General features: G+C 42.7%; 1 protein-coding gene and 1 pseudogene across 4 annotated transcripts; both read right to left on the reverse strand.

Moving 5' to 3' along the window:
• Nucleotides 1-518, reverse strand: part of LOC115195464 (activated CDC42 kinase 1-like) — a 16,269-nt pseudogene extending 15,751 nt beyond the window's left edge.
• A 763-nt stretch (nucleotides 519-1,281) lies between these two features.
• On the reverse strand, nucleotides 1,282-24,159 carry LOC115195465 (transferrin receptor protein 1-like). Of its 4 annotated transcripts, XM_029755323.1 has the most exons (19): nucleotides 24,041-24,159; nucleotides 20,846-20,902; nucleotides 15,316-15,538; nucleotides 14,921-15,098; nucleotides 11,071-11,208; nucleotides 10,895-10,982; nucleotides 10,548-10,673; nucleotides 10,347-10,442; nucleotides 10,072-10,211; nucleotides 9,830-9,999; nucleotides 9,310-9,429; nucleotides 5,377-5,462; nucleotides 5,150-5,213; nucleotides 4,932-5,079; nucleotides 4,750-4,840; nucleotides 4,275-4,502; nucleotides 4,035-4,184; nucleotides 3,632-3,854; nucleotides 1,282-3,494 (listed from the first exon to the last, which is right to left on the reverse strand). In XM_029755323.1, exons 2-18 carry the CDS (start codon nucleotides 20,888-20,890, stop codon nucleotides 3,642-3,644), a joined length of 2,304 nt encoding a protein of 767 aa, XP_029611183.1. In that variant the 5' UTR covers nucleotides 20,891-20,902; nucleotides 24,041-24,159; the 3' UTR covers nucleotides 1,282-3,494; nucleotides 3,632-3,641. The 4 variants fall into 4 exon arrangements, with proteins under 4 accessions (XP_029611183.1, XP_029611181.1, XP_029611182.1 ...); XM_029755321.1 differs by having other exon boundaries at nucleotides 1,282-3,854; XM_029755322.1 differs by having other exon boundaries at nucleotides 1,282-3,854; nucleotides 24,002-24,159.

Consider the following 24,159-nt stretch of genomic DNA (forward strand, 5'->3'; position numbering starts at 1 on the left):
ATATGGACATTTAAATATAGCCTGTATTACCCCTGATTCAGCCTCTCTCTCTCTGCATTATAAAACAGCACTGCAGTGCAGACTACTGTTGCTATAGGGAGAAAACAGCACATAACGAGCCTACGCTTAACCCTCCTCCCCTTCTCTCCTAGTAAACAGTAAGCTCTTGTACAGCTAGGCTTAATAAGCTAAGAGATATGCGCGTTGAATCAGTTCTTTAAACTAATCTACTGAAATGTTAAATAGGACATGTCGCATCACTGATCCATACACTGACTAGCCTATTAACGGTAACCTCATCAGAGACAGAGACCCAAATCAAGATAACAGTATAGTTCATGCAGACGCTCATCGAGAGATGTAGAAAGAGAGAGATGGGGAGAGAAAGACAGACTCTATTTTCTCCACCTCGCCAAAACTCGCCTTAATCAATTATTGTTTTCAGAAACCTTCATTTTCTCTTGGTAAAATAAGCGGTTGTTTTCCCCTGTCCTCTCCTGTCATTCCTGGTCGCGTGTTGCTGGGATTACTGGCGTGGCGTCACCGCGTTGTGCGCACATAGTGATACGGTACGTTCCAGGCCGCCGACATTGCATTGAAACATTGCATTGAAACATTGCATGATCTATTGGGTAAGGATAGGCTATCGGTGATTTTTGATAGTTAGCGTCCAACGACGATTTGGTATTAGGTATTTTATTAGGATCCCCATTAGCTGTTGCAAAAGCAGCAGCTCCTCTTCCTGGGGTCCACACAAAAACATATCATGAAACATAATACAGAATGACATAATACAGAACATCATTAGAAGAACAGCTCAAGGACAGAACTACATACATTTTTAAAAAGGCACATGTAGCCTACATATCAATGCATACACACAAACTATCTAGGTCAAACTATCTAGGTCCAATAGGGGAGAGGCGTTGTGCCACCAGGTGTTGCTTTATCTGTTTCTTTAAACCAGGTTTGCTGTTCATTTGAGATGGAAGTTCCATGAATAAGGGCTCTATATAATACTGTACGTTTTCTTGAATTTGTTCTGGATTTGGGGACTATGAAAAGTCCCCTGGTGGCATGTCTGGTGGGATAAGTGAGTGTGTCAGTGCTGTGTGTAAGTTGACTATGCAAACAATTTGGGATTTTCAACACATGAATGTTTCTTATAAAAAGAAGAAGTGATGCAGTCAGTCTCTCCTCAACTCTTAACCAAGAGAGACTGGCATGTATAGTATTGATATCAGCCCATTAATGAACAATAACCACACACACACAGTCCAGTGCATTAAGCCAAAGAGTTTATTGAAGTACAGCAGAAAAACAGAACTCATTAACTGTACAGAAACGGCTAAACACCCATACAAGGTCCTCTACAGCATGGTAACACACCAAGTGATGGTAGAACAGTCAGGTGAACATGTATGAGTTCAGACTAGCACTGGCAAGTCTGTAACAGAAATGTTAGAACAGTTCCACTAGTTAGCTGATTGACTGAGTGTGATCAATAATCAAAAGAGAACAATCTCTATTTAGCGGATGGCTACAACAGGAGTTTCAGTGTCTGATAATATATGCATGGGAAAATACTCCTACTGACCTGAATGGGAACACTTGTTGTAGGGATTGCATTTGTAAGGGAAAACACAGTAACATGCCAAAGGACGTATCCATTACAACTAATTCAGAGAGGAACAATAGAAGGTCACACACAGATCAGATATACTAATCCAACACAAAGAGAGAAAACAAATAACTCCAGAAACACTGTTCCCGATAAATGACTTCACCCTTCAGTGGAATATGATTCACTGCCCCCGATACACACAGATATAAAACTCTGGGAAACACTGCCCCCGATAGACACAGATATAAAACTCTGGGAAACACTGCCCCCGATACACACAGATATAAAACTCTGGGAAACACTGCCCCCGATACACACAGATATAAAACTCTGGGAAACACTGCCCCCGATACACACAGATATAAAACTCTGGGAAACACTGCCCCTGATACACAAAGATATAAAACTCTGGGAAACACTGCCCCCGATACACACAGATATAAAACTCTGGGAAACACTGCCCCCAATACACACAGATATAAAACTCTGGGAAACACTGCCCCCAATACACACAGATATAAAACTCTGGGAAACACTGCCCCCAATACACACAGATATAAAACTCTGGGAAACACTGCCCCCGATACACACAGATATAAAACTCTGGGAAACACTGCCCCCGATACACACAGATATAAAACTCTGGGAAACACTGCCCCCAATAAATGACTTCACCGTTCACACTGGTAGGCAAAAACTACCACCAACACTTATCATTATGGAAGACACTGCTCCCGATACTGGTTCAGATCAGAAATATAAACTGCTCCAAAATAACACTGGTTAACAGAAATGACTCTTTCGCTGCCTGAACATTATTTGTATAAATTCAGCTCAGAGTGGAGAGATCTTAGCATGTTTTTATTGTTGAGCCCATGCTGCATCAGAAATGACACCATATTACCTATATAGGTAAATGGCTCTGGTCAGAAGAAGTTAAGGCTATATATAAAATAGTTTGTAATTACAGACGTGACCCAAGTAGCTACCTCCCCGACGTCTAAAACATGCTAAGAATTTGTCAATTCACCATGGACTCTGAATTTAAGCGCATGCATTTCATCAAATCAAAATGTGACGAAGTCATGACATCTGCTGCCGTCGGTTACCATGTTTCTGTGGTGATACCCAGTTGCTGGGGTTTCTGTTTCCATAGTAATGTGTGGGAGCAGTAGTCATGTATACAGCGGAAGTCTGACCACCTGTAGCTGAACAGTTTTTCATCCGTGTCAAAACGATTGTGTCGGTCTCAATTCTGTTCCATTAGATTCTGTTCTCACTTCAACTGCAAGGCAAACTGAAAGGCAATATTTAAACCACATGTCATGGGACCTTGGATGGTCACACTGTCTGTATACGTGACTGTTGCTTCAGCAGATGCTGCCGTAGTAAGAGACAGTATAACTGCCATAAGTATGGAAGACATTGCTCCCGATAACTTTATAAAATTAACTGATAATTTTATCTAAAACCAAATGAAAAAAACACATAGCCGTCAAGTCTGGAAGGCACAGCTCCCGATAACTTTTTTATCAGAAACAAAATGAATGACATTTAAACATTTATAGTGAGCACTGGCACTGATAAATAAACTCTTAACCTAAACTAACAACTTGAAACTGCCATAAGTCTAGAAGGCACTGCTTCCAATAACTTTATAAAAATAAACAAGAACTTTATCATCATTAAAACTGAGAACATTTATAGTGGACTGATAGATATATAAAGTATAAATAGGCTCCTCTGTGTCGAGGGGTTAGAGGTCATCTCTATAGTAACAGCCAAGGCTTCGGTTTGGGGGTTGGAGTGAGATGAGGAGGGATCAGACAGTGATGTCATCAATCTCAACATTCTTCAGGAAGTCCAGTAACTGAAACGGGAAAGAATGACAGTACTTCCTGGTCTCTTATTACATCATCACTTCCGACCAATACGCCTTCATCTCATCCTGGATTTTACAGTGAACGAGGACGAGGTTGAACCCCCTGAACAGCCCTACGCACTCACACACACACAGTTAGATCTGGTTGTCGCTGTCCCAGACGTCTCCAGAGAAAGCGTTGGCACAGCCCTGTAGCGTCCAGGTGGCCAGGGCCAGCTGGGTCCGCAGCGCCTCCCTGTCCTCCCCCTCCAACAGGGCTGCCAGGGTGTGGGAACCACGGCCAAACAGCAGGTGGCGGAATGGAACCTCTTTGGGGGAGACATACGGAGACAGGAGGTTGTGTTCCACCTAGGGGGAGAGAGAGGAGAATCCAAATGTTAGTTTATGAATCAAGACAGAACCACTACTGATTGACTTGTGTTCACTATAAAATTTGAGCCTTATAGTATTGATCAGTTAGATTACAAGGGTGTGTGTGTGTGTGTGTGTGTGTGTGTGTGTGTGTGTGTGTGCGCGCGCACGTCTCACCCTCATGATGCGGTCGTTGATGTTGTGGCAGGCCAGTGTGTCAGTGAGGTCGGTGTTGAGTAACTCAGTGTTGAGGTCAGTAGCAGCTCTACTGTAGGATCCTAAGGCCATAATAAGCCAACGGGCTGACAGATCCTCGGCAGAACCATCCTGTAACAACACAATAACATTAGAACTATACCTAACAACAACAACATAAACAACAATGTAAACAAAAACAATAATGTCATATAAACAAACCCGGGTGACTTGTTTGAGGCGCTGGTTGATCTTGAACACAGATTGGCTGAGAACCGTCCTGTAGCGTTGCACATCTAGACGCAGTATGTGGTCGTGGACCAATCGTAACGCCAGCTGACCTGCGACCAATCCCGCCCCAGTGGCTAGGGAACTAAGGCGATGGGCGGTGGCGTAACCAAGGTGATCCTTGTTGTCAAGAGAGGTGCCGTAGTATGGGTAGGCCTCAGACTGCAACACGCGCACACGCGGGAGAGAAAGACAGACAATTCTATTAGAGACAGTTATCGAAATCAAACTATCTGTAAACAAAACATCGAAACCTGACAGAGTGTGTGTGTGTTAGTGTTTGTTAAAGTGTGTGTGTGTGTGTTAGTGTTTGTTAAAGTGTGTGTGTGTGTGTGTTAGTTAAAGTGTGTGTGTGTGTGTGTTAAAGTGTGTGTGTGTGTGTGTGTTAGTTAAAGTGTGTGTGTCTCACCCCCTGAGAGACGAAGCGGAAGGAGAGAGAGGGGATTCCAGAGGAGGCCAAGAAGGGATATGCAGAGTCTTCCATCTTCATGGGCTCAAACCTAATCTCACACACACACACCTTTATGCCTACTGTACCACACATATCTTTGGAGTGATCTATCATTGGAGTGATATGTGAGGTGTACTCACACTGCCCTCTCAAAGTTGACTCCAGACACCTTATCATACAGAGACTTCTCAGACTCTCCAAAACCAATGGGATTCTTCACCTCCTTCATGGTGCTTTCCAGAAGGCTGTAGAGCAGGGGACTGGCAGACGCTTTGAATTCACCATGGCCTGAAAATCACACACTATTAGATTAGAAGGATACTTAGTATAAAGTATTTTTGTGGTTGTGTGTACTCACCAGTGACCACTCCGTCCAGACTGATGTAGGTGAAAGCTCTTCTGTCCAGAGAGGAGAAGAAACCCTGGAGAGGAACACACACACACAACATTACATACCCCACCCTACTAGTTTAGAGGCTGGTCCAATCAGCGTCTTCCAGCAACATATTATTATCACCAAATACCATTAGCTAGAACACTGCCATATCCTGAATACTTTCCACCCATAGTGTGTGTGTAGTTCACCTCCAGCCACTCTGTAGATCCAACACAGCCGTATTCTCCTGCACTCCAACTGGCAAACACCAGACTCCTCCTGGGACGGAAACCATCTACACACACACACAGATGTCAGAATGTGTGTGTGTGTGTGTGAATGCATTGATGTGTGTGTGTGTGTGTGTGTTAGAGGTCGACTGATTATGATTTTTCAACGCCGATACCGATAATTGGAGGACCAAAAAGCCGATACCGATTAATCGGCCAATTTTCTTTGCTTATTTGTAATAATGACAATTACAACAATACTGAATGAACACTTATTTTAACTTAATATAATACATCAATAAAATCAATTTAGCCTCAAATAAATAATGAAACATGTTCAATTTGGTTTAAATAATGCAAAAACAAAGTGTTGGAGTAGAAAGTAAACGTGTGCCATGTAAGAAAGCTAACGTTTAAGTTCCTTGCTCAGAACATATGAAAGCTGGTGGTTCCTTTTAACATGAGTCTTCAATATTCCCAGGTAATAAGTTTTAGGTTGTAGTTATTATAGGAATTATAGGACTATTTCTCTCTATATGATTTGTATTTCATATACCTTTGCCTATTGGATGTTCTTATAGGCACTTTAGTATTGCCAGTGTAACAGTATAGCTTCCGTCCCTCTCCTCACTCCTACCTGGGCTCGAACCAGGAACACATCGACAACAGCCACCCTCGAAGCAGCGTTACCCATGCAGAGCAAGGGGAACAACTACTCCAAGTCTCAGAGCGAGGGATGTTTGAAACGCTATTAGCGTGCACCCGCTAACTAGCTATCCATTTCACATCGGTTACACCAGCCTAATCTTGGGAGTTGATAGCCTTGAAGTCATAATCAGCGCAACGCTTGAAGCACAGCGAAGAGCTGCTGGCAAAACGCATGAAAGTGCTGTTTGAATGAATGCTTACGAGCCTGCCGCTGCCTACCACCGCTCAGTCAGACTGCTCTATCAAATCATAGACTTAATTATAACATAATAACACACAGAAATACGAGCCTTTGGTCATTAATATGGTCGAATCCGGAAACTATCATCTTGAAAACAAAACGTTTTTCCTTTCAGTGAAATACGGAACCGTTCCGTATTTTATCTAACGGGTGGCATCCCTAAGTCTAAATATTCCTGTTACATTGCCCAACCTTCAATGTTATGTCATAACTATGTAAAATTCTGGCAAATTAGTTTGCAATGAGCCAGGCGTTCCAAACTGTTGCATATACCCTGACTCTGCGTGCAATGAACGCAAGAGAAATGACACAATTTCACCTGGTTAATATTGCCTGCTAACCTGGATTTCTTTTAGCTAAATATGCAGGTTTAAAAATATATACTTCTGTGTATTGATTTTAAGAAAGGCATTGATGTTTATGGTTAGGTACAGTCGTGCAACGATTGTGCTTTTTTCGCAAATGCGCTTTTGTTAAATCATCCCCCGTTTGGCGAAGTCGGCTGTCTTTGTTAGGAAGAAATAGTCTTCAGTTCGCAACGAGCCAGGCGGCCCAAACTGCTGCATATACCCTGACTCTGTTGCAAGAGAAGTGACACATTTTCCCTAGTTAAAAGAAATTCATGTTAGCAGGCAATATTAACTAAATATGCAGGTTTTAAAATATATACTTGTGTATTGATTTTAAGAAAAGCATTGATGTTTATGGTTAGGTACACGTTGGAGCAACGTGTACCTAAGCGATTATATGCAACGCAGGACAGGCTAGATAAACTAGTAATATCATCAACCATGTGTAGTTAACTAGTGATTAATGATTGATTTATTGTTTTTTATAAGATAAGTTTACTGCTAGTTAGCAACTTACCTTGGCTTCTTACTGCATTTGCGTAACAGGCAGGCTCCTCGTGGAGTGCAATGTAAAGCAGGTGGTTAGAGCGTTGGACTAGTTAACCGTAATGTTGCAAGATTGAATCCCTGAGCTGACAAGGTAAAAATCTGTCGTTCTGCTCCTGAACAAGGCAGTTAACCCACCGTTCCTAGGCCATCATTGAAAATAAGAATTTGTTCTTAACCGACTTGCCTAGTTAAATAAAGGTCTAAATAAAAAAAATAAAAAAATAAAATAATGTTTTTTTTTTTTAAATCGGCCACATCGGCGTCCAAAAAATACCGATTTCCTATTGTTATGAAAACTTGAAATCGGCCCTAATTAATCGGCCCTTCCGATTAATCGGTCAACCTCTAGTGTGTGTGTGTGTGTGTTTATGCATTGATGTGCGTGTGTGTGTTTATGCATTGATGTGTGTGTGTGTGTGTGAATGCATTGATGTATTGATGTGTGTGTGTTCATGTATTGATGTGTGTGTTAATGTATTGATGTGTGTGTGTGTGTGTGTTAATGTATTGATGTGTGTGTGTGTGTTAATGTACTGATGTGTGTGTGTGTGTGTTAATGTACTGATGTGTGTGTGTGTGTGTGTGTGTGTGTGTGTGTGTGAATGCATTGATGTATTGATGTGTGTGTTAATGTATTGATGTGTGTGTGTTAATGTATTGATGTGTGTGTATGTTAATGTATTGATGTGTGTGTGTGTGTGTGTGTGTGTTAATGTATTGTTGTGTGTGTGTATGTTAATGTATTAATGTATTGGTGTGTGTGTGTGTTAATGTATTGGTGTGTGTGTGTGTGTGTGTATGTATGTGTGTGTGTGTGTTAATGTATTGATGTGTGTGTGTATGTTAATGTATTAATGTATTGGTGTGTGTGTGTGTTAATGTATTGGTGTGTGTGTGTGTTAATGTATTGGTGTGTGTGTGTTAATGTATTGGTGTGTGTCTGTGTGTGTTTATGCATTGATGTGTGTGTGTGTGTGTGTGAATGCATTGATGTGTGTGTGTTCATGTATTGATGTGTGTGTTAATGTATTGATGTGTGTGTGTGTGTTAATGTATTGATGTGTGTGTGTGTGTTAATGTACTGATGTGTGTGTGTGTTAATGTATTGATGTGTGTGTGTGTGTGTGTGTGTGTATGTGTGTGAATGCATTGATGTGTGTGTTAATGTATTGATGTGTGTGTGTTAATGTATTGATGTGTGTGTGTTGATGTATTGGTGTGTGTGTGTGTGTGTTAATGTATTGGTGTGTGTGTGTTAATGTATTGATGTGTGTGTATGTTAATGTATTGATGTGTGTGTGTGTGTGTGTGTTAATGTATTGATGTGTGTATGTTAATGTATTAATGTATTGGTGTGTGTGTTAATGTATTGGTGTGTGTGTGTGTTAATGTATTGGTGTGTGTGTGTTAATGTATTGGTGTGTGAGTATGTGTGTGTGTGTGTGTGTGTTGATGTATTGGTGTGTGTGTGTTAATGTATTGGTGTGTGTGTGTGTGTTAATGTATTGGTGTATGTGTGTTAATGTATTGATGTGTGTGTATGTTAATGTATTGATGTGTGTGTGTGTGTTAATGTATTGATGTGTGTGTGTGTGTGTTAATGTATTGTTGTGTGTGTGCGTGTGTTCATGTATTGTTGTGTGTGTGTATGTTAATGTATAATGTATTGGTGTGTGTGTGTGTTAATGTATTGGTGTGTGTGTGTGTGTGTATGTGTGTGTGTGTGTGTGTATGTATGTGTGTGTGTGTGTGTTAATGTATTGATGTGTGTGTGTATGTTAATGTATTAATGTATTGGTGTGTGTATGTTAATGTATTAATGTATTGGTGTGTGTGTGTGTTAATGTATTGGTGTGTGTGTGTTAATGTATTGGTGTGCGTGTGTGTGTGTGTGTGTGTTGATGTATTGGTGTGTGTGTGTTAATGTATTGGTGTGTGTGTGTGTGTGTGTGTTGATGTATTGGTGTGTGTGTGTTAATGTATTGGTGTGTGTGTGTGTGTGTGTGTGTGTGTGTGTGTGTGTGTGTGTGTGTGTGTGTGTGTGTGTGTGTGTGTTGATGTAACCTGTGTGCACCATCTCAGACACAGCTCTAGCCAGCTCCAGCAGCAGTGTGGTCCCGACAGTGGCTTTAGCGTAGCCTGGACCCCACGCATCCCTCTGAGCCCCCAGTACCACGTACCGATCTACACACACACAATAACACAAGACCCACTCACAAACACTGTGCATAGAGATTAAACATTGCTGTTGAAAATGTACAGAGTTGAAAGATATAGTTTGGAGTGTTGTGTGTGGCTCGGTGTTAGATATAGATATAAAGATATAGTTTGGAGTGTTGTGTGTGGCTCGGTGTTAGATATAGATATAAAGATATAGTTTGGAGTGTTGTGTGTGGCTCGGTGTTAGATATAGATATAAAGATATAGTTTGGAGTGTTGTGTGTGGCTCGGTGTTAGATATAGATATAAAGATATAGTTTGGAGTGTTGTGTGTAGCTCGGTGTTAGCAACACCAGGGTTCTAGGCTTGATTCCTGCTGGAGTCACTACAATGGATGCACTCACTCACACAGACAGACACATACCTGGCTCAGTGAAGCCCTTGATGACTCCAAAGACGTTGTGGATCTCTGTGTCCTGCAGCACGTTGTTCACCTCCACAGTGACATCTTCACTACTGGCCCCTCCCAGGGTGTACTTCACATTGTCCAGTGAGCCTTTAAAACTGAAAGGGGACTCAAGCCCACCTATACGCCTGGGGATAGATCGACAGTTAGAGGTGTGTGTGTGTGTGTGTGTGTGTGTGTGTGTGTGTGTGAGGTCTTACGTTAGTATCTTGGCAGCACTAGCAGCAGTAATGCTTTGGGCCAGTACAGTAGGCAGACCAGAGGACTGGGTGGGAGGGAACTGGGTGTGGTTGAAGGAGGGGAAGCCTGGCGTGAAGGGGTCTCCTGAACCTAGATGGACCTACAGGAGAACATCACAGAACATTCAGAGAACGCCAGACAGAACGCGAACATAGAACGTTAAATGGTTGCAGTTGAAGAAGAATCTCTGAATCAGGCTCGGCAAGATTCACCTTGAAGTGGTGCGAGTACTCACATGTCCATACAGTTCAGTAGTTGGTTGGAACTTGTAGTCTTTAGGGTCGAGGTAAATCAACACAGCAGATACTCCCAATGCTGCTACATTAGCCACCTGAAACAGACACGCTACACTGAAAACCACCTTCTTACACACACACACACACACACACACACACACACACACACACACACACACACACACACACACACACCTTACCTGCTGTGCCAGGCTGATCTGTCCTGTAGCTCTCAGTAGAATCACAGTGCCATTCAGCTCAACCTTCAGAGTCTGTAGCAGCATCAAGTCCTCTTGACTCCCATAGTTACCATACACCGCCTTGCCCTGCAGACACACAAAACAGATCCCCCCTTGTGAGATTCAGGCAACAACTGTGATTGCAAACATCCAATGTGGCAGAAAATATGTTACAAACATGCCGCTTTCCAAGCATTTAACCTTAACAGATTATTTTGGCTCAGATTTCACACTATGAAATATTGGCCCAAAATATCAAAAGAGATGATCAGTCAATATAATTCAATGTGGACATCTGATTGGCTGACCTGAGCTTTTCCTGTGGCACTATAGGCCAGATAGCCCTTAGGCTGGCCCACCTCCTCTTGGCCAATCAGAACACGGTTTGGCTTCTGACTGTGGGTAAGGGGATTGGGGAGGAGAATGTTACAAGCAAAGTGGAATTATGAGACAGAGGGTGTGGTGTGTGTGTGTGTGTGTGTACCTGTTGGCTGTCTGTAGTTGGACATGGTGTACGTCAGTCCAGGCCTCCATCTCCAGACTCTTAAAGCTGTCAAACACACGATATTCCAGAATGCCGTCTGCACTGCTCCCTGCCGCGTGATCTGGCTGTTCAACATCACTGCAGAGAGAGAGGGTGGACAGTTTAGTTCATTTGTATTTTCAGGTAGTGTGTGTGTGGCAGTCATGAAATTTTGTCAGCCTGTAATTGTCATGCAAATGACTGTTGGTCTCATGGTAATTGGCTGCTAATTAACATAAATGTGTTTTGCATCACCGGGCTTCCCTTCATACAAACCGCTGATGCGCGCCTTTGGGACATCTACATTTGAAAAAAGTTGAATAAATCCATTTAATAATATAGACCCCTTTCTGTTAGAAAACTGCTGCAATGCGCACAAGTTCTTATTTGCTTATGAGTGTATTTCACACTACTTTTGGATTATAATTGGATTTTAAAGCTTGCATGAATGTCCTGCTTAATATAATGTGTCATCATCGCAAATCAACTGAATTATACTTAAAACACACATAGGCTGTAACAAAAGATAGCCAATGTCAATGAATGTTAGCATTCTAGCTAACAAATGCTGCATCCAAAATAGTTATTTTGCAGATCACAACCAAATATCTTAGCAAAAGTTCAAGCAATAATCAAAACATCATTGTAAGCGCATTAGAACACCAAAAAGTTATTTTGTTTAGAAGTAATAAAAACTTACATTTAGGCTACGTTGAATGGGCGCAGATGGCGATGGCTTCCTTACTGTAGCAAAAAGTCGCAGGCATTTGTGTATGATGTCAGCATGTCGTGTACTGAAAAGGGGCCTATAGCCTACACCGTCACTAGGGGCCTATAGCCTACACCGTCACTAGGGGCCTATAGCCTACACCGTCACTAGGGGCCTATAGCCTACACCGTCACTAGGGGCCTATAGCCTACACCGTCACTAGGGGCCTATAGCCTACACCGTCACTAGGGGCCTATAGCCTACACCATCACTAGGGGCCTATAGCCTACACCATCACTAGGGGCCTATAGCCTACACCATCACTAGGGCCTATAGCCTACACCGTCACTAGGGGCCTATAGCCTACACCGTCACTAGGCCTGGGCGATATGGCCCAAATATCATATCCCGGTATTTTTCTGTTTTTTTACGGTTTGACGGTAATTTATGTTTTTAAATAATAAAAGTTCAAAATTTGCTTAAAAGTGAGTAGTGTGTCACGCTAGGGTGGCAACATACATTCTAAGTGATTTAAATGGGTCTGTCTCCATTCTGATTGGTTTATACTGTTCAATTCAACTTCAACCAGCATTTCCTGCACTCATTTCAGATACTGCCACATAGGGTTGCACGATATGGGCAACAACAAAAAAATCGAGGCCTTTTTTTTTTTATACCAAATGTTGCAATTGCGATTTGACTTGCAAATTAGATCAAAACACTTGGGTGAACTGTTGGAATCATGAAAATGTTATGATTATTCTAATTCTATAGTTAGAGTATAATAGTGGGATTGTTGAATACAGTGTTGTTTGACATGACAACAAATGAAAATGCCAGGGAGGAGTTATTGTGACAGGGGAAGAAACAAAGTGTTGATCCGTATTTTCTAAGGGAACCTATTATCTTTGGCTACATTATGTGTTGTTTTCTCTTAGCTACTTCATGTAGCTAACATATTCATGCTTTGCCCATTCCTCTTTGATTTAGAAGATACTGTTGCACAAACAAAATGCTGATTTAGGCCTACACCATTACTGGTATCGGGCTGTATAATTAGCTAAGTTTTTCTCTGACTCTATACATTTATTAGCAAGCTAGCCAGCTAACTAACATTAGCATTAGCGGCTAACGCGATTTAGCCACAACTTGCAAAGAAAAGACAAACTGTTTGCAGATATAAGAAACATAAACTAATAGTGCATTTATAGAACCCTTGTGAATTTATATTAAAAAGAAGCAAAGTGGGAACAGCATAGTTGTCATCAAAATTGCTGCATTGACCATGCAGACTGAACGCAAGTTTCTTGTGGTCGAGCAACAACAAATGCGTTCCTTGAGTGACAGGGGGCGGGACTAGGTCTGAGAGACAGCGGAGGACTCAAGTAGCGGAGTAAACTAGAAAAATTTATGTTACATGCGGCGTATCACATTTAACAAAGGAAACATTCACATACCGTTATAGAAGGTAAACTAAAAACAAAAACTGGTCTGTGCATCAATACCGGTATATAGTAAAATACGGTATACCGCCCAGCCCTAACCATCACAACAAATCCATTAGTTATTTAGTGGTGATAGGCATGTAAACCTGGGAACTTGAAGCTCTCAACCTGCTCTACTACAGCCCAGTCAATGAGAATGGGGGCATACTCGGCCCTCCTTTTCCTGTAGTCCACAATCATCTCCTTAGTCTTGGTTACGTTGAGGGATAGGTTGTTATTCTGGCACCACCCGGCCAGGTCTCTGACCTCCTCCCTATAGGCTGTCTCGTTGTTGTCGGTGATCAGGCCTACTACTGTTGTGTCGTCTGCAAACTTAATGATGGTGTTGGAGTCGTGCCTGGCCATGCAGTCATGGGTGAACAGGGAGTACAGGAGGGGACTGAACACACACCCCTGGGGTGCTCCATTGTTGAGGATCAGCGTGGCAGATGTGTTGCTACCTACCCTCACCACCTGGGGGCGGCCTGTCAGGAAGTCCAGAATCCAGTTGCAGAGGGAGGTGTTTAGTCCCAGGATCCTTAGCTTAGTGATGAGCTCTGAAGGTACTATGGTGTTGAACGCTGAGCTGTAGTCAATGAATAGCATTCTCACATTAGCATTCTCACATTCCTTTTGTCCAGGTGGGAAAGGGCAGTGTGGAGTGCAATATAGATTGCATCGTGTGTGGATCTGTTTGGGCGGTATGCAAATTGGAGTGGGTCTAGGGTTTCTGGGATAATGGTGTGGATGTGAGCCATTACCAGCCTTTCAAAGCATTTCATGGCTACGGACGTGAGTGCTACGGGTCTGTAGTCATTTAGGCAGGTTGCCTTTGTGTTCTTGGGCACAGGGACTATGGTGGTCTGCTTGAAACATGTTGGTATTACAGACTCAATCAGGGACATGTTGAAAATGTCAGTGAAGACACCTGCCAGTTGGTCAGCACATGCCCGGAGCACACGTCCTGGTAATCCGTCTGGCCCCGCAGCCTTGTGTATGTTGACCTGTTTAAAGGTCTTACTCACGTCGGCTACGGAGAGCGTGATCACACAGTCGTCCGGAACAGCTGATGCTCTCATGCATGCCTCAGTGTTGCTTACCTCGAAGCGAGCATAGAAGTGATTTAGCTCGTCTGGTAGGCTCGTGTCACTGGGCAGCTCGCGGCTGTGCTTCCCTGTGTAGTCTGTAATAGTTTGCAAGCCCTGTCACATAAGATGAGCGTCAGAGCCGGTGTAGTATGATTCAATCTTAGCCCTGTATTGACGCTTTGCCTGTTTGATGGTTCGTCGCTGGGCATAGCAGGATTTCTTGTAAGCTTCCGGGTTAGAGTCCCGCACCTTGAAAGCGGCAGCTCTGCCCTTTAGCTCAGTGCGAATGTTGCCTGTAATCCATGGCTTCTGGTTGGGGTATGTACATACAGTCACTGTGGGGACAACGTCCTCGATGCACATATTGATAAAGCCAGTGACTGCGGCATTCATTTGGGAGTTTTGGATAGAATTACCATGACCAACGGTCACAGTGAATTTGACTGCTGTCATGACTGGTGAATGCCGGTGTGGTGGTAATACGGTCAACAACCCTGTGTGTGTGTGTCTGTGTGTGTGTGTGTGTGTACCTCAGTCTGCTGTTGAAGGCGTCAGGAGTCAGTCTTTGTGCCAGCAAGCTGGTGATGTCATTCCAGGATAGAGAGGATTCTACTACAGCCTCCTCAGCTACGCCCACTTCCTGCTCAGAATCACAAGTGATTGGCTCCTTGCGGGGGGAGTGGTGGCTCACATAGCCAATCAGATAACCTAAAACAGAGAAAGTGAAGAGAGAGTAAGACAAGAAAGAGTGGATGAATTCGTTTTGCATTGCCCGGTGCCCCAGGTGGCTGGAGATTTCACTTTAGGACCAATGGAAGGGTCTAAAATGTGTAAACTGCACCAGGCGATGCAAGATGAACTTGCCCAGGGAGAGAGGGTGAGTGTGACAAAGAAATTAAAAAAGAGCATGAGGAAGAGTAGGTACCGATGATGAAGATGAAGAGGGTTCCGAGAGCCAGATAACACACTTTGCGGTAGTTTTGCTGTGGGCGGGGCATGTATGAGGGCGAGCCTCCTGGTTGGCCCACCTGCTCAGAGGGGGCGTGGTCATCTACAACATCATCAGACAGTCTCACCTCCACGTGGCTCCCTCCGTCTTCCTCTCCGTCCGACTGCAGAGTGAAGTGGCTGTACCGCTCACTGTTAAACTACACACACACACACACACACACACACACACACACACACACACACACACACACAGAGAGACCAAAAATATAAACGCAACTTGTAACAATTTCATAAGGAAATTGTTGACTGATTTCCTTCATAAGGAAATCAGTCAATTGAAATGAATTCATTAGGCCCTAATCTATGGATTTCACATGACTGGGAGTACAGATATGCATCTGTTGGTCACAGATACCTTAAAAAAACATAGGGGCGTGGATCAGAAAACCAGTCAGTATCTGGTGTGACCACCATTTATCTCATGCAGCACGACATCTCCTTCACATAGAGTTGATCAGGCTTCCAGTTCTTTGCTGCCAATGACTGGAACGAATTGATTTAAAAAAAAAAAATGTATCACTGAAGCTAGAGACCTATATCTCCCTCACTAACTTTAAGCACCAGCTGTCAGAGCAGTTTACCGATCACTGCACCTGTACACAGACAATCTGTAAATAGCCCACCCAACTACCTCATCCCATATTGTTATTTATTTTTTTGCTCTTTTGCACCCCTGTATCTCTACTTGCACATCATCTTCTACACATCTATCACTCCAGTGTTAATGCTAAATTGTAATTATTACCTATTATTATTTATTGCCATACCTCCCTACTCTTCCACATTTGCACACACTGTACATTGATTTTTCTATTGTGTTATCGACTGTACGTTTGTTCATGTGTAACTCTGTGTTGCTGTTTTAGTCACACTGCTATGCTTTATCTTGGCCAGGTCGCAGTTGTAAATGAGAACTTGTTCTCAACTTGCCTACCTGGTTAAATAAAAATAGAAAGGCTGTTGATTGTGGCCTCTGGAATATTGTCCCACTCCTCTTCAATGGTTGTGCGAAGTTGCTGGATATTGGCGGGAACTGGAAAACTCTGTCGTACACATCGATCCAGAGCATCCCAAACATGGCTCATTGGGTGACATGTTTGGTGAGTGTGCAGGCTATGGAAAAACTGGGACATTTTCAGTTTCCAGGAATTGTATACTTATCCTTGCGACATGGGGCCGTGCATTATGCTGAAACATGAGTTGATGGCAGCGGATGAACGGATTTGGGCCAAAAAGGCATAAGGTTGTCTGTAGTTACTGCCAAATTCTCAAAAACAATGTTGCAGGCGGCTTATGGTAGAGAAATGAACATCAATTCAGATCGTGGACATTCCTGCAGTCAGCATGCCAAATGCACGCTCCCTCAACTTTAAACATCTGTGGCATTGTGTTGTGTAACAAAACTGCACATTTTAGAGAGGCCTTCCATTGTCCCCAGCACAAGGTGCACCTGTGTAATGATCATGCTGTTTAATCAGCTTCTTGATATGCCACACCTGTCAGGTGGATGGATTATCTTGGCAAAAGAGAAATGCTCACTAATAGGGATGTAAACAAATTTGTGCACAACGTTTGAGATAAATAAGCTTTTTGTGTGTATGGAACATTTCTGGGATATTTTATTGGTGGGGCTAGCGGCAGCAGGCCCAGCTTAGATATTCGACATACTTATTATTATTCTGCTGCCTACTCCTCCTACAGCGTTTATGCTAGAAACGCCGTTCCAACTTCAGAACGTGCAGAATGCTCTGGATCGAGTTGCTTGTAAACAACCTTTTAATATGTTATACTTTTTATGTTATTAAATTGTATTAGTTTTTTGGCCCAAATCCGCCTACATGGGATTTCTCAAGATTTAAATCCTCGCCATTGTGACATCATCACTGTCATTTTCTCATGCAACTTTTGACCCAAATCAGCTAATAATTCCACTTTGCAACCACTTAGACAGAAAATTAGCAGCTTACCAGCTTCGTCTACTGGCGAAATCTGGCGTTTGGACAAAAAATTATATTCACATCAAAAGTTACGGCAGTTTAAGTAATCTCATCAACACCATTTTCTGTAACATTTTGGCAAACAAGTCCGTTTTCACCACTATCGCAACAAGTTAGACAAAAAGTTAGAGCATATGGGATATTCGCATGCCTCTCTGCTATTCATAGCTGTGCGCGGAATCTAAATATTCCATACGGAACTTACGGTACAGCTGTTTTTGTAACTGCATTACCACGTGTTTTTGAAACTTTCCCAAACAGCTGCTGTTTTTACCACTAACACATACCACAACTACACAACTTCTGACCACACATTTAACTACTGACCATATCCACACTAGAGGTCGACCGATTATGATTTTTCAACGCCAATACCGATTATTGGAGGACCAAAAAAAAAGCCGCTACCGATTAATCGGACAATTTTTTTTATTTGTAATAATGACAATTACAACAATACTGAATGAACACTTATTTTAACTTAATATAATACATCAATAAAATCAATTTAGCCTCAAATAAATAATGAAACATGTTCAATTTGGTTTAAACAATGCAAAAACAAAGTGTTGGAGAAGAAAGTAAAAGTGCAATATGTGCCATGTAAGAAAGCTAACGTTTAAGTTCCTTGCTCAGAACATGAGAGCATATGAAAGCTGGTGCTTCCTTTTAACATGAGTCTTCAATATTCCCAGGTAAGATGTTTTAGGTTGTAGTTATTATAGGAATTATAGGACTATTTCTCTCTATACGATTTGTATTTCATATACCTTTGACTATTGGATGTTCTTATAGGCACTTTAGTATTGCCAGTGTAACAGTATAGCTTCCGTCCCTCTCCTCACTCCTACCTGGGCTTGAACCAGGAACACATCGACAACAGCCACCCTCGAAGCAGCGTTACCCATGCAGAGCAAGGGGAACAACTACTCCAAGTCTCAGAGCGAGGGATGTTTGAAACGCTATTAGCGTGCACCCGGCTAACTAGCTAGCCATTTCACATCGGTTACACCAGCCTAATCTTGGGAGTTGACAGGCTTGAAGTCATAAACAGCGTAATGCATTGTGAAGGGCTGTTTGAATGAATGCTTACGAGCCTGCTGCTGCCTACCATCGCTCAGTCAGACTGCTCTATCAAATCATAGACTTAATTATAACATAATAACACACAGAAATACGAGCCTTAGGTCATTAATATGGTCGAATCCGGAAACTATCATCTCGAAAACAAAACGTTTTTCCTGTCAGTGAAATACGGAACCGTTCCGTATTTTATCTAACGGGTGGCATCCACAAGTCTAAATATTCCTGTTACATTGCACAAACTTCAATGTTATGTCATAATTACGTAAAATTCTGGCAAATTAGTTCGCAACGAGCCAGGCGGCCCAAACTGTTGCATATACCCTGACTGCGTGCAATGAATGCAAAAATGACACAATTTCACCTGGTTAATATTGCCTGCTAACCTGGATTTATTTTAGCTAAATATGCAGGTTTAAAAATATATACTTCTGTGTATTGATTTTAAGAAAGGCATTGATGTTTATGGTTAGGTACATACCGATTTCCGATTGTTATGAAAACTTGAAATCGGCCCTAATTAATCGGCCATTCCGATTAATCGGTCGACCTCTAATCCACACAACTACTGACCACAACTTCTGACCACAACCACACAACTGCTTACCACATCTAGTGACCACAACCACACAATTACATACACAACTTCTGACCACAAATCTAACTACTGAACACAACCACACAACTTTTGACCACAACTAGTGACAACAACCACAGAACTTCTGGCCATATCTAGTGACCACAACCACACAATTACATACCACACAACTTCTGATAACACATTTAATTACTTACCATATCCACACAACTTTTTACCACCTCACAACGGCCCTGTCCGGGGGTATCGTTAGACGGGGCCACAGTGTCTCCCGACCCCTCCTGTCTCAGCCTCCAGTATTTATGCTGCAATAGTTTGTGTCGGGGGGGCAGTCTGTTATATCTGGAGTATTTGTCCTGTGTGAATGAGTGAGTGAGTGAGTGAGTGAGTGAGTGAGTGAGTGAGTCTGTCTGTCTGTCTGTCTGTCTGTCTGTCTGTCTGTCTGTCTGTCTGGGTTTCTGTACACCACTTTGTGACATCAGCTGATGTAAGAAGGGCTATATAAATACATTTGATTTGAATGACATACCTCAACCACAAAACTCCTGACCTCAACCCCACAATTACAGACAACACAACTTCTGATCACACATTTAACTACTAACCATATCCAAACAACTACTGACCACTAATTCTGACCACAACTACTGAACCACATAACTACTAACCACTACTACTGAATCACATAACTACCGACCACTACTACTAAACCACATAACTACCGACCACTACTACTGAACCACATAACTACTGACCACATAACTACTGACCACATAACTACTGACCACTACTACTGAACCACATAACTATTGACCACTGCTACTGACCACTACTACTGAACCACATAACTACTGACCACATAACTACTGACCACATAACTACTGAACCACATAACTACTGAACCACATAACTACTGACCACATAACTACTGACCACATAACTACTGACCACTACTACTGAACCACATAACTACTGACCACATAACTACTGACCACATAACTACTGACCACTACTACTGAACCACATAACTACTGACCACATAACTACTGACCACTACTACTGACCCACATAACTACTGACCACTACTACTGAACCACATAACTACTGACCACATAACTACTGACCACATAACTACTGACCCACATAACTACTGACCCACATAACTACTGACCACATAACTACTGACCACATAACTACTGACCACATAACTACTGACCACTACTACTGAACCACATAACTACTGACCACATAACTACTGACCACTACTACTGAACCACATAACTACTGACCACATAACTACTGACCACATAACTACTGACCACTGCTACTGACCACTACTACTGACCACTACTACTGAACCACATAACTACTGACCACATAACTACTGACCACATAACTACTGACCACTACTACTGAACCACATAACTACTGACCACTACTACTGACCACATAACTACTGACCACATAACTACTGACCACTACTACCGACCACTACTACCGACCACAACTTCTGACCAAATCTATTGACTTTCGATGGGAATTAAAAATACATTTTTTACCCTACCCCAAACGTTTAAAGAGTTTTAGCTAGCCCCACCAACTTTACTTGTAAAGTTACCATCTAGTTTCAGCTCATGAAACATGGGACCAACACTTTGCATTTATATTTTTGTTCAGTATATAGCTGAATGTGTTTGTATAGGAGGGTGTGCATTTGTGTTCTACAGACTCATAGTTCATGTAGGAAAAAAATAAAGGCCCCTCACCATTTTTGAAAGTGCCGACCTTGCTTGATTGATAGTTGCTGCCATGATATGATGAAGCTAGAGAGACAGAAAGAAAGAGGGAGGGAGGGAGTGAGGGAGGGAGAGAGACAGATGGAGGGAGAGACAGATGGAGGGAGAGACAGATGGAGGGAGAGACAGATGGAGGGAGAGACAGATGGAGGGAGAGACAGATGGAGGGAGAGACAGATGGAGGGAGAGAAAGGGCGTAGAGAACGAGAACAGGTTAGTCTAAAGTCATTTTTGAGGTTATAAACATTCCATTTCTCCCTGAAATGTACACCTCTTCACTCCCCCCCGTGGACTTCATTGGATTGGCTTCCATCATGTTTCTTATACCAATTCAATGTTAACACAAAACAGAGCAGCCATTCACTGTACCAGAGCTACACATTTTTACATTTTACATTTATGTTCATTTAGCAGACGCTCTTATCCAGAGCGACTTACAGTAGTGAATGCATACATTTCATAATTTTTTTTCCCCGTACTGGTCCCCGTGGGACCATCAGGCCCAGGAGTATTTACTCTGTAAATACACAGGGTTTAAGTGACACACACCCCTATGTGTGTTTCAAGCCCAGGTTACTTCAGGCAGGAAGTTACAATCAAAGCCACAAACCGACACAGAAATACTTCTGCTACCAACCGACACCACAAATCACTCAACACAAGAGATTATCACACACACAAAGACACACATACGTTCCCTCCCTCCTATGATATCCCCCCTACTCTTGCTAAGACCAAACACTAGTCTGGACCTTGGCCTTCTCTCACACTGAAGCCAAAACAAACACACTCTGCTATTACAACACACAGTGAGAAACTCAAAAGCTGAATCCCAAATCACCCCCTTCTCCTCACGCACCACCACCACAAGTGTCCCAAAGCTGAGGAAGTGAAAATGATCTGCAGTGTAGGGGCTAAGCCCCTTTGTCTGATTTCGAGGCTTGACACTTAACAAATGAAATGCCTCCCAAATGAAATGTTTAACTGATACTGAGGTGTATATCTTGCAAAACAGGGGGAATTTCTTCATTTGAATGTCATGCTTGTTTTGGGTAAATCTGGTGATTTACCCAAATAAATGACAGAGTTTATATGCGACTCTATTATTCGTCATTTGTCAGCACCTCCACACAAAATAACTTCTGGGTGTGCGCCAGCTCATGTTTTTTACTCTATTATTGAAAAATGGAACATGAATTGCATCATTCAAGTCACAAGTATTTCCCAAAGTTTATGGTTTTATTGTTCCCCTGGCCACTCTCTGGAAGTCACCCTAGGAGTTTAGTCAGCAACACGTGACAACGGAAGGCCCTCCGAGTGAGTTGGTAAGGGCGAGGGGGTGGTCTGGGATTCACAGAGCGTCACAGCAAATACCGCAGAGCAAAAAAAGATCTGGGCCAAGGTTACGAAACTCATAACCTGAACATCATGTATCTCTAAATCAACTCTGAGCTGTAGCCAAACTCAGAACCAGGAAATCAATCAATCATTTTTCCTGCAGTTTCCGCATGGTTGACAAGAGAAAACAACCAGCCCTCAGAACCAGTTCTACACCCCCCCATTTCCCTCCACACACACACACACACACACACACACACACACACACACACACACACACACACACACACACACACACACACACACACACACACACACACACACACACACACACACACACACACACACACACACGAGAATCACAAGTGTGGAATACGCACAGATGCTTTTAAAGAGGCTCTAAAGAAGGACACCAATACCAAACACACACCATCATGTCCAGCTAGACAAGCTAGCTAGCTAATAATGATACTGAACTGTCACTCATGGCTGCATTATTTAGGATATTTCATATTGGTGCTAGCAAGTTAACATCCCCTGAGATGATTTATATAATGCAACAGTGTGCAACTGCAGCCCGCAATTTGGGGCATTCCCCCTCAAGCACGACATATTCATGCTTGTGTGACACTTGAATATGGGTCAATCAGGAAATAAAAGTATTATCTGAGTTGTCGTCCCCGCCTACTGGAGACCTCCTTGCTAGCTAGCGGGAATGACACTGGTAGACAGTGTCCTTCGCTCCCGAACACCTGCACTGGACAACAGTGTCTGACAGGTGGGAGACCGTACGGCTAGCTAGCTACCGTTGTTGCCCCCGCCCCTTCTTCTGTGGGGTTTATCGGCAGCTGGCATCCAACCTTATCGTGCATTATAAACTGGGGGGTTCGCGTGAAAGCTTATTGGTGAAAGCCGTGGTATATCAGACCATATACCACGAGTATGACAAAACATTTATTTTTACTGCTCTAATTACATTTGGTAACCAGTTTATAATAGCAATAAGGCACCTCGGGGGTCTGTGATATATGGCCAATATACCACGTCTAGGGGCTGTGTCCAGGCACTCAGTGTTGCGTCTTGCCTAAGAACAGCCCTTAGCCGTGGTATATTGGCCATATACCACACCTCCTTGGGCCTTACTGCTTAATTCATGCTGCCTACTGTAATGGAGCGCCTACCTCCCGCCTGTCCCAAATTAAAAATGGACCAATATAAGTCTAAAGAGAGGTTCCTGCAGATGCACCCTTCTCATATTATGCTGCTGCTGGTAGCTAATGACTTAACAGATGAGGAAGCCATAACTAGTTCAAAGATAAACCTGCCAGATGCCCTTAGGAAGACTTCTACACCAATTTACAGTTTAACGTTGCATATTGTAATACTGTCTTAGGAACTAACTAACTACAAGAAGCAGTTTGACGTCTAGCTATGAAGTCGTATTGACTGTCAGGCCCTGTTCACATGGCCACAACGAAGATATGCTGCTTTTATGGCCAGCCGGCTAATAATAATGACCATAATGGGTAGCTAGCAATATTTTTATTTTCGAATATCATTGACAACTTGAAAGGGACTTATAGCCATTAAATGATAGATGTAACTTAGTTATCCCACTAGTAGCCGATTAAACTCAACTTTATTTATGTATCATCTTATTAAATCGTTGAGTTTTAAGTCGGCTACTGTAGCTTGCTAACGTTACAGCCAGACAGACAGTTGTCGCTAGCTCAGCAATCTTTGCTACAGCTTATCGGTAAAACTTTGCAATAAAGCCTCTAGCGTTACCTTTAGTTAGCTAGATTTCTACTATCGTTAGTCAGTCACCTTTCTCCGCTGACTGTCAGTTCTCCGTCACACTCACGCGCTGCTCCTGCTCTGCGTGCTTGGTGGTACTTCCGGGATCACGTACATTACCACTCCCAATCCCCCTTCTCCATCCCACA

The sequence above is a fragment of the Salmo trutta genome, chromosome 6, assembly GCF_901001165.1.
Source record: "Salmo trutta chromosome 6, fSalTru1.1, whole genome shotgun sequence".
Taxonomy (NCBI): Eukaryota; Metazoa; Chordata; class Actinopteri; order Salmoniformes; family Salmonidae; genus Salmo; species Salmo trutta.

Excerpts from the sequence above, each read along its gene's own strand:
- LOC115195465 (XM_029755323.1), bottom strand. The coding sequence starts at position 20,890 with ATGGCAGCAACTATCAATCAAGCAAGGTCGGCACTTTCAAAAATG. Across the intron at positions 5,463-9,309 it reads GTCTGAGATGGTGCACACAG|ATGGTTTCCGTCCCAGGAGG; the intron begins GTTACATCAACA and ends GTGTGTGTGTAG. Across the intron at positions 3,855-4,034 it reads TCAACGACCGCATCATGAGG|GTGGAACACAACCTCCTGTC; the intron begins GTGAGACGTGCG and ends CTCTCCCCCTAG.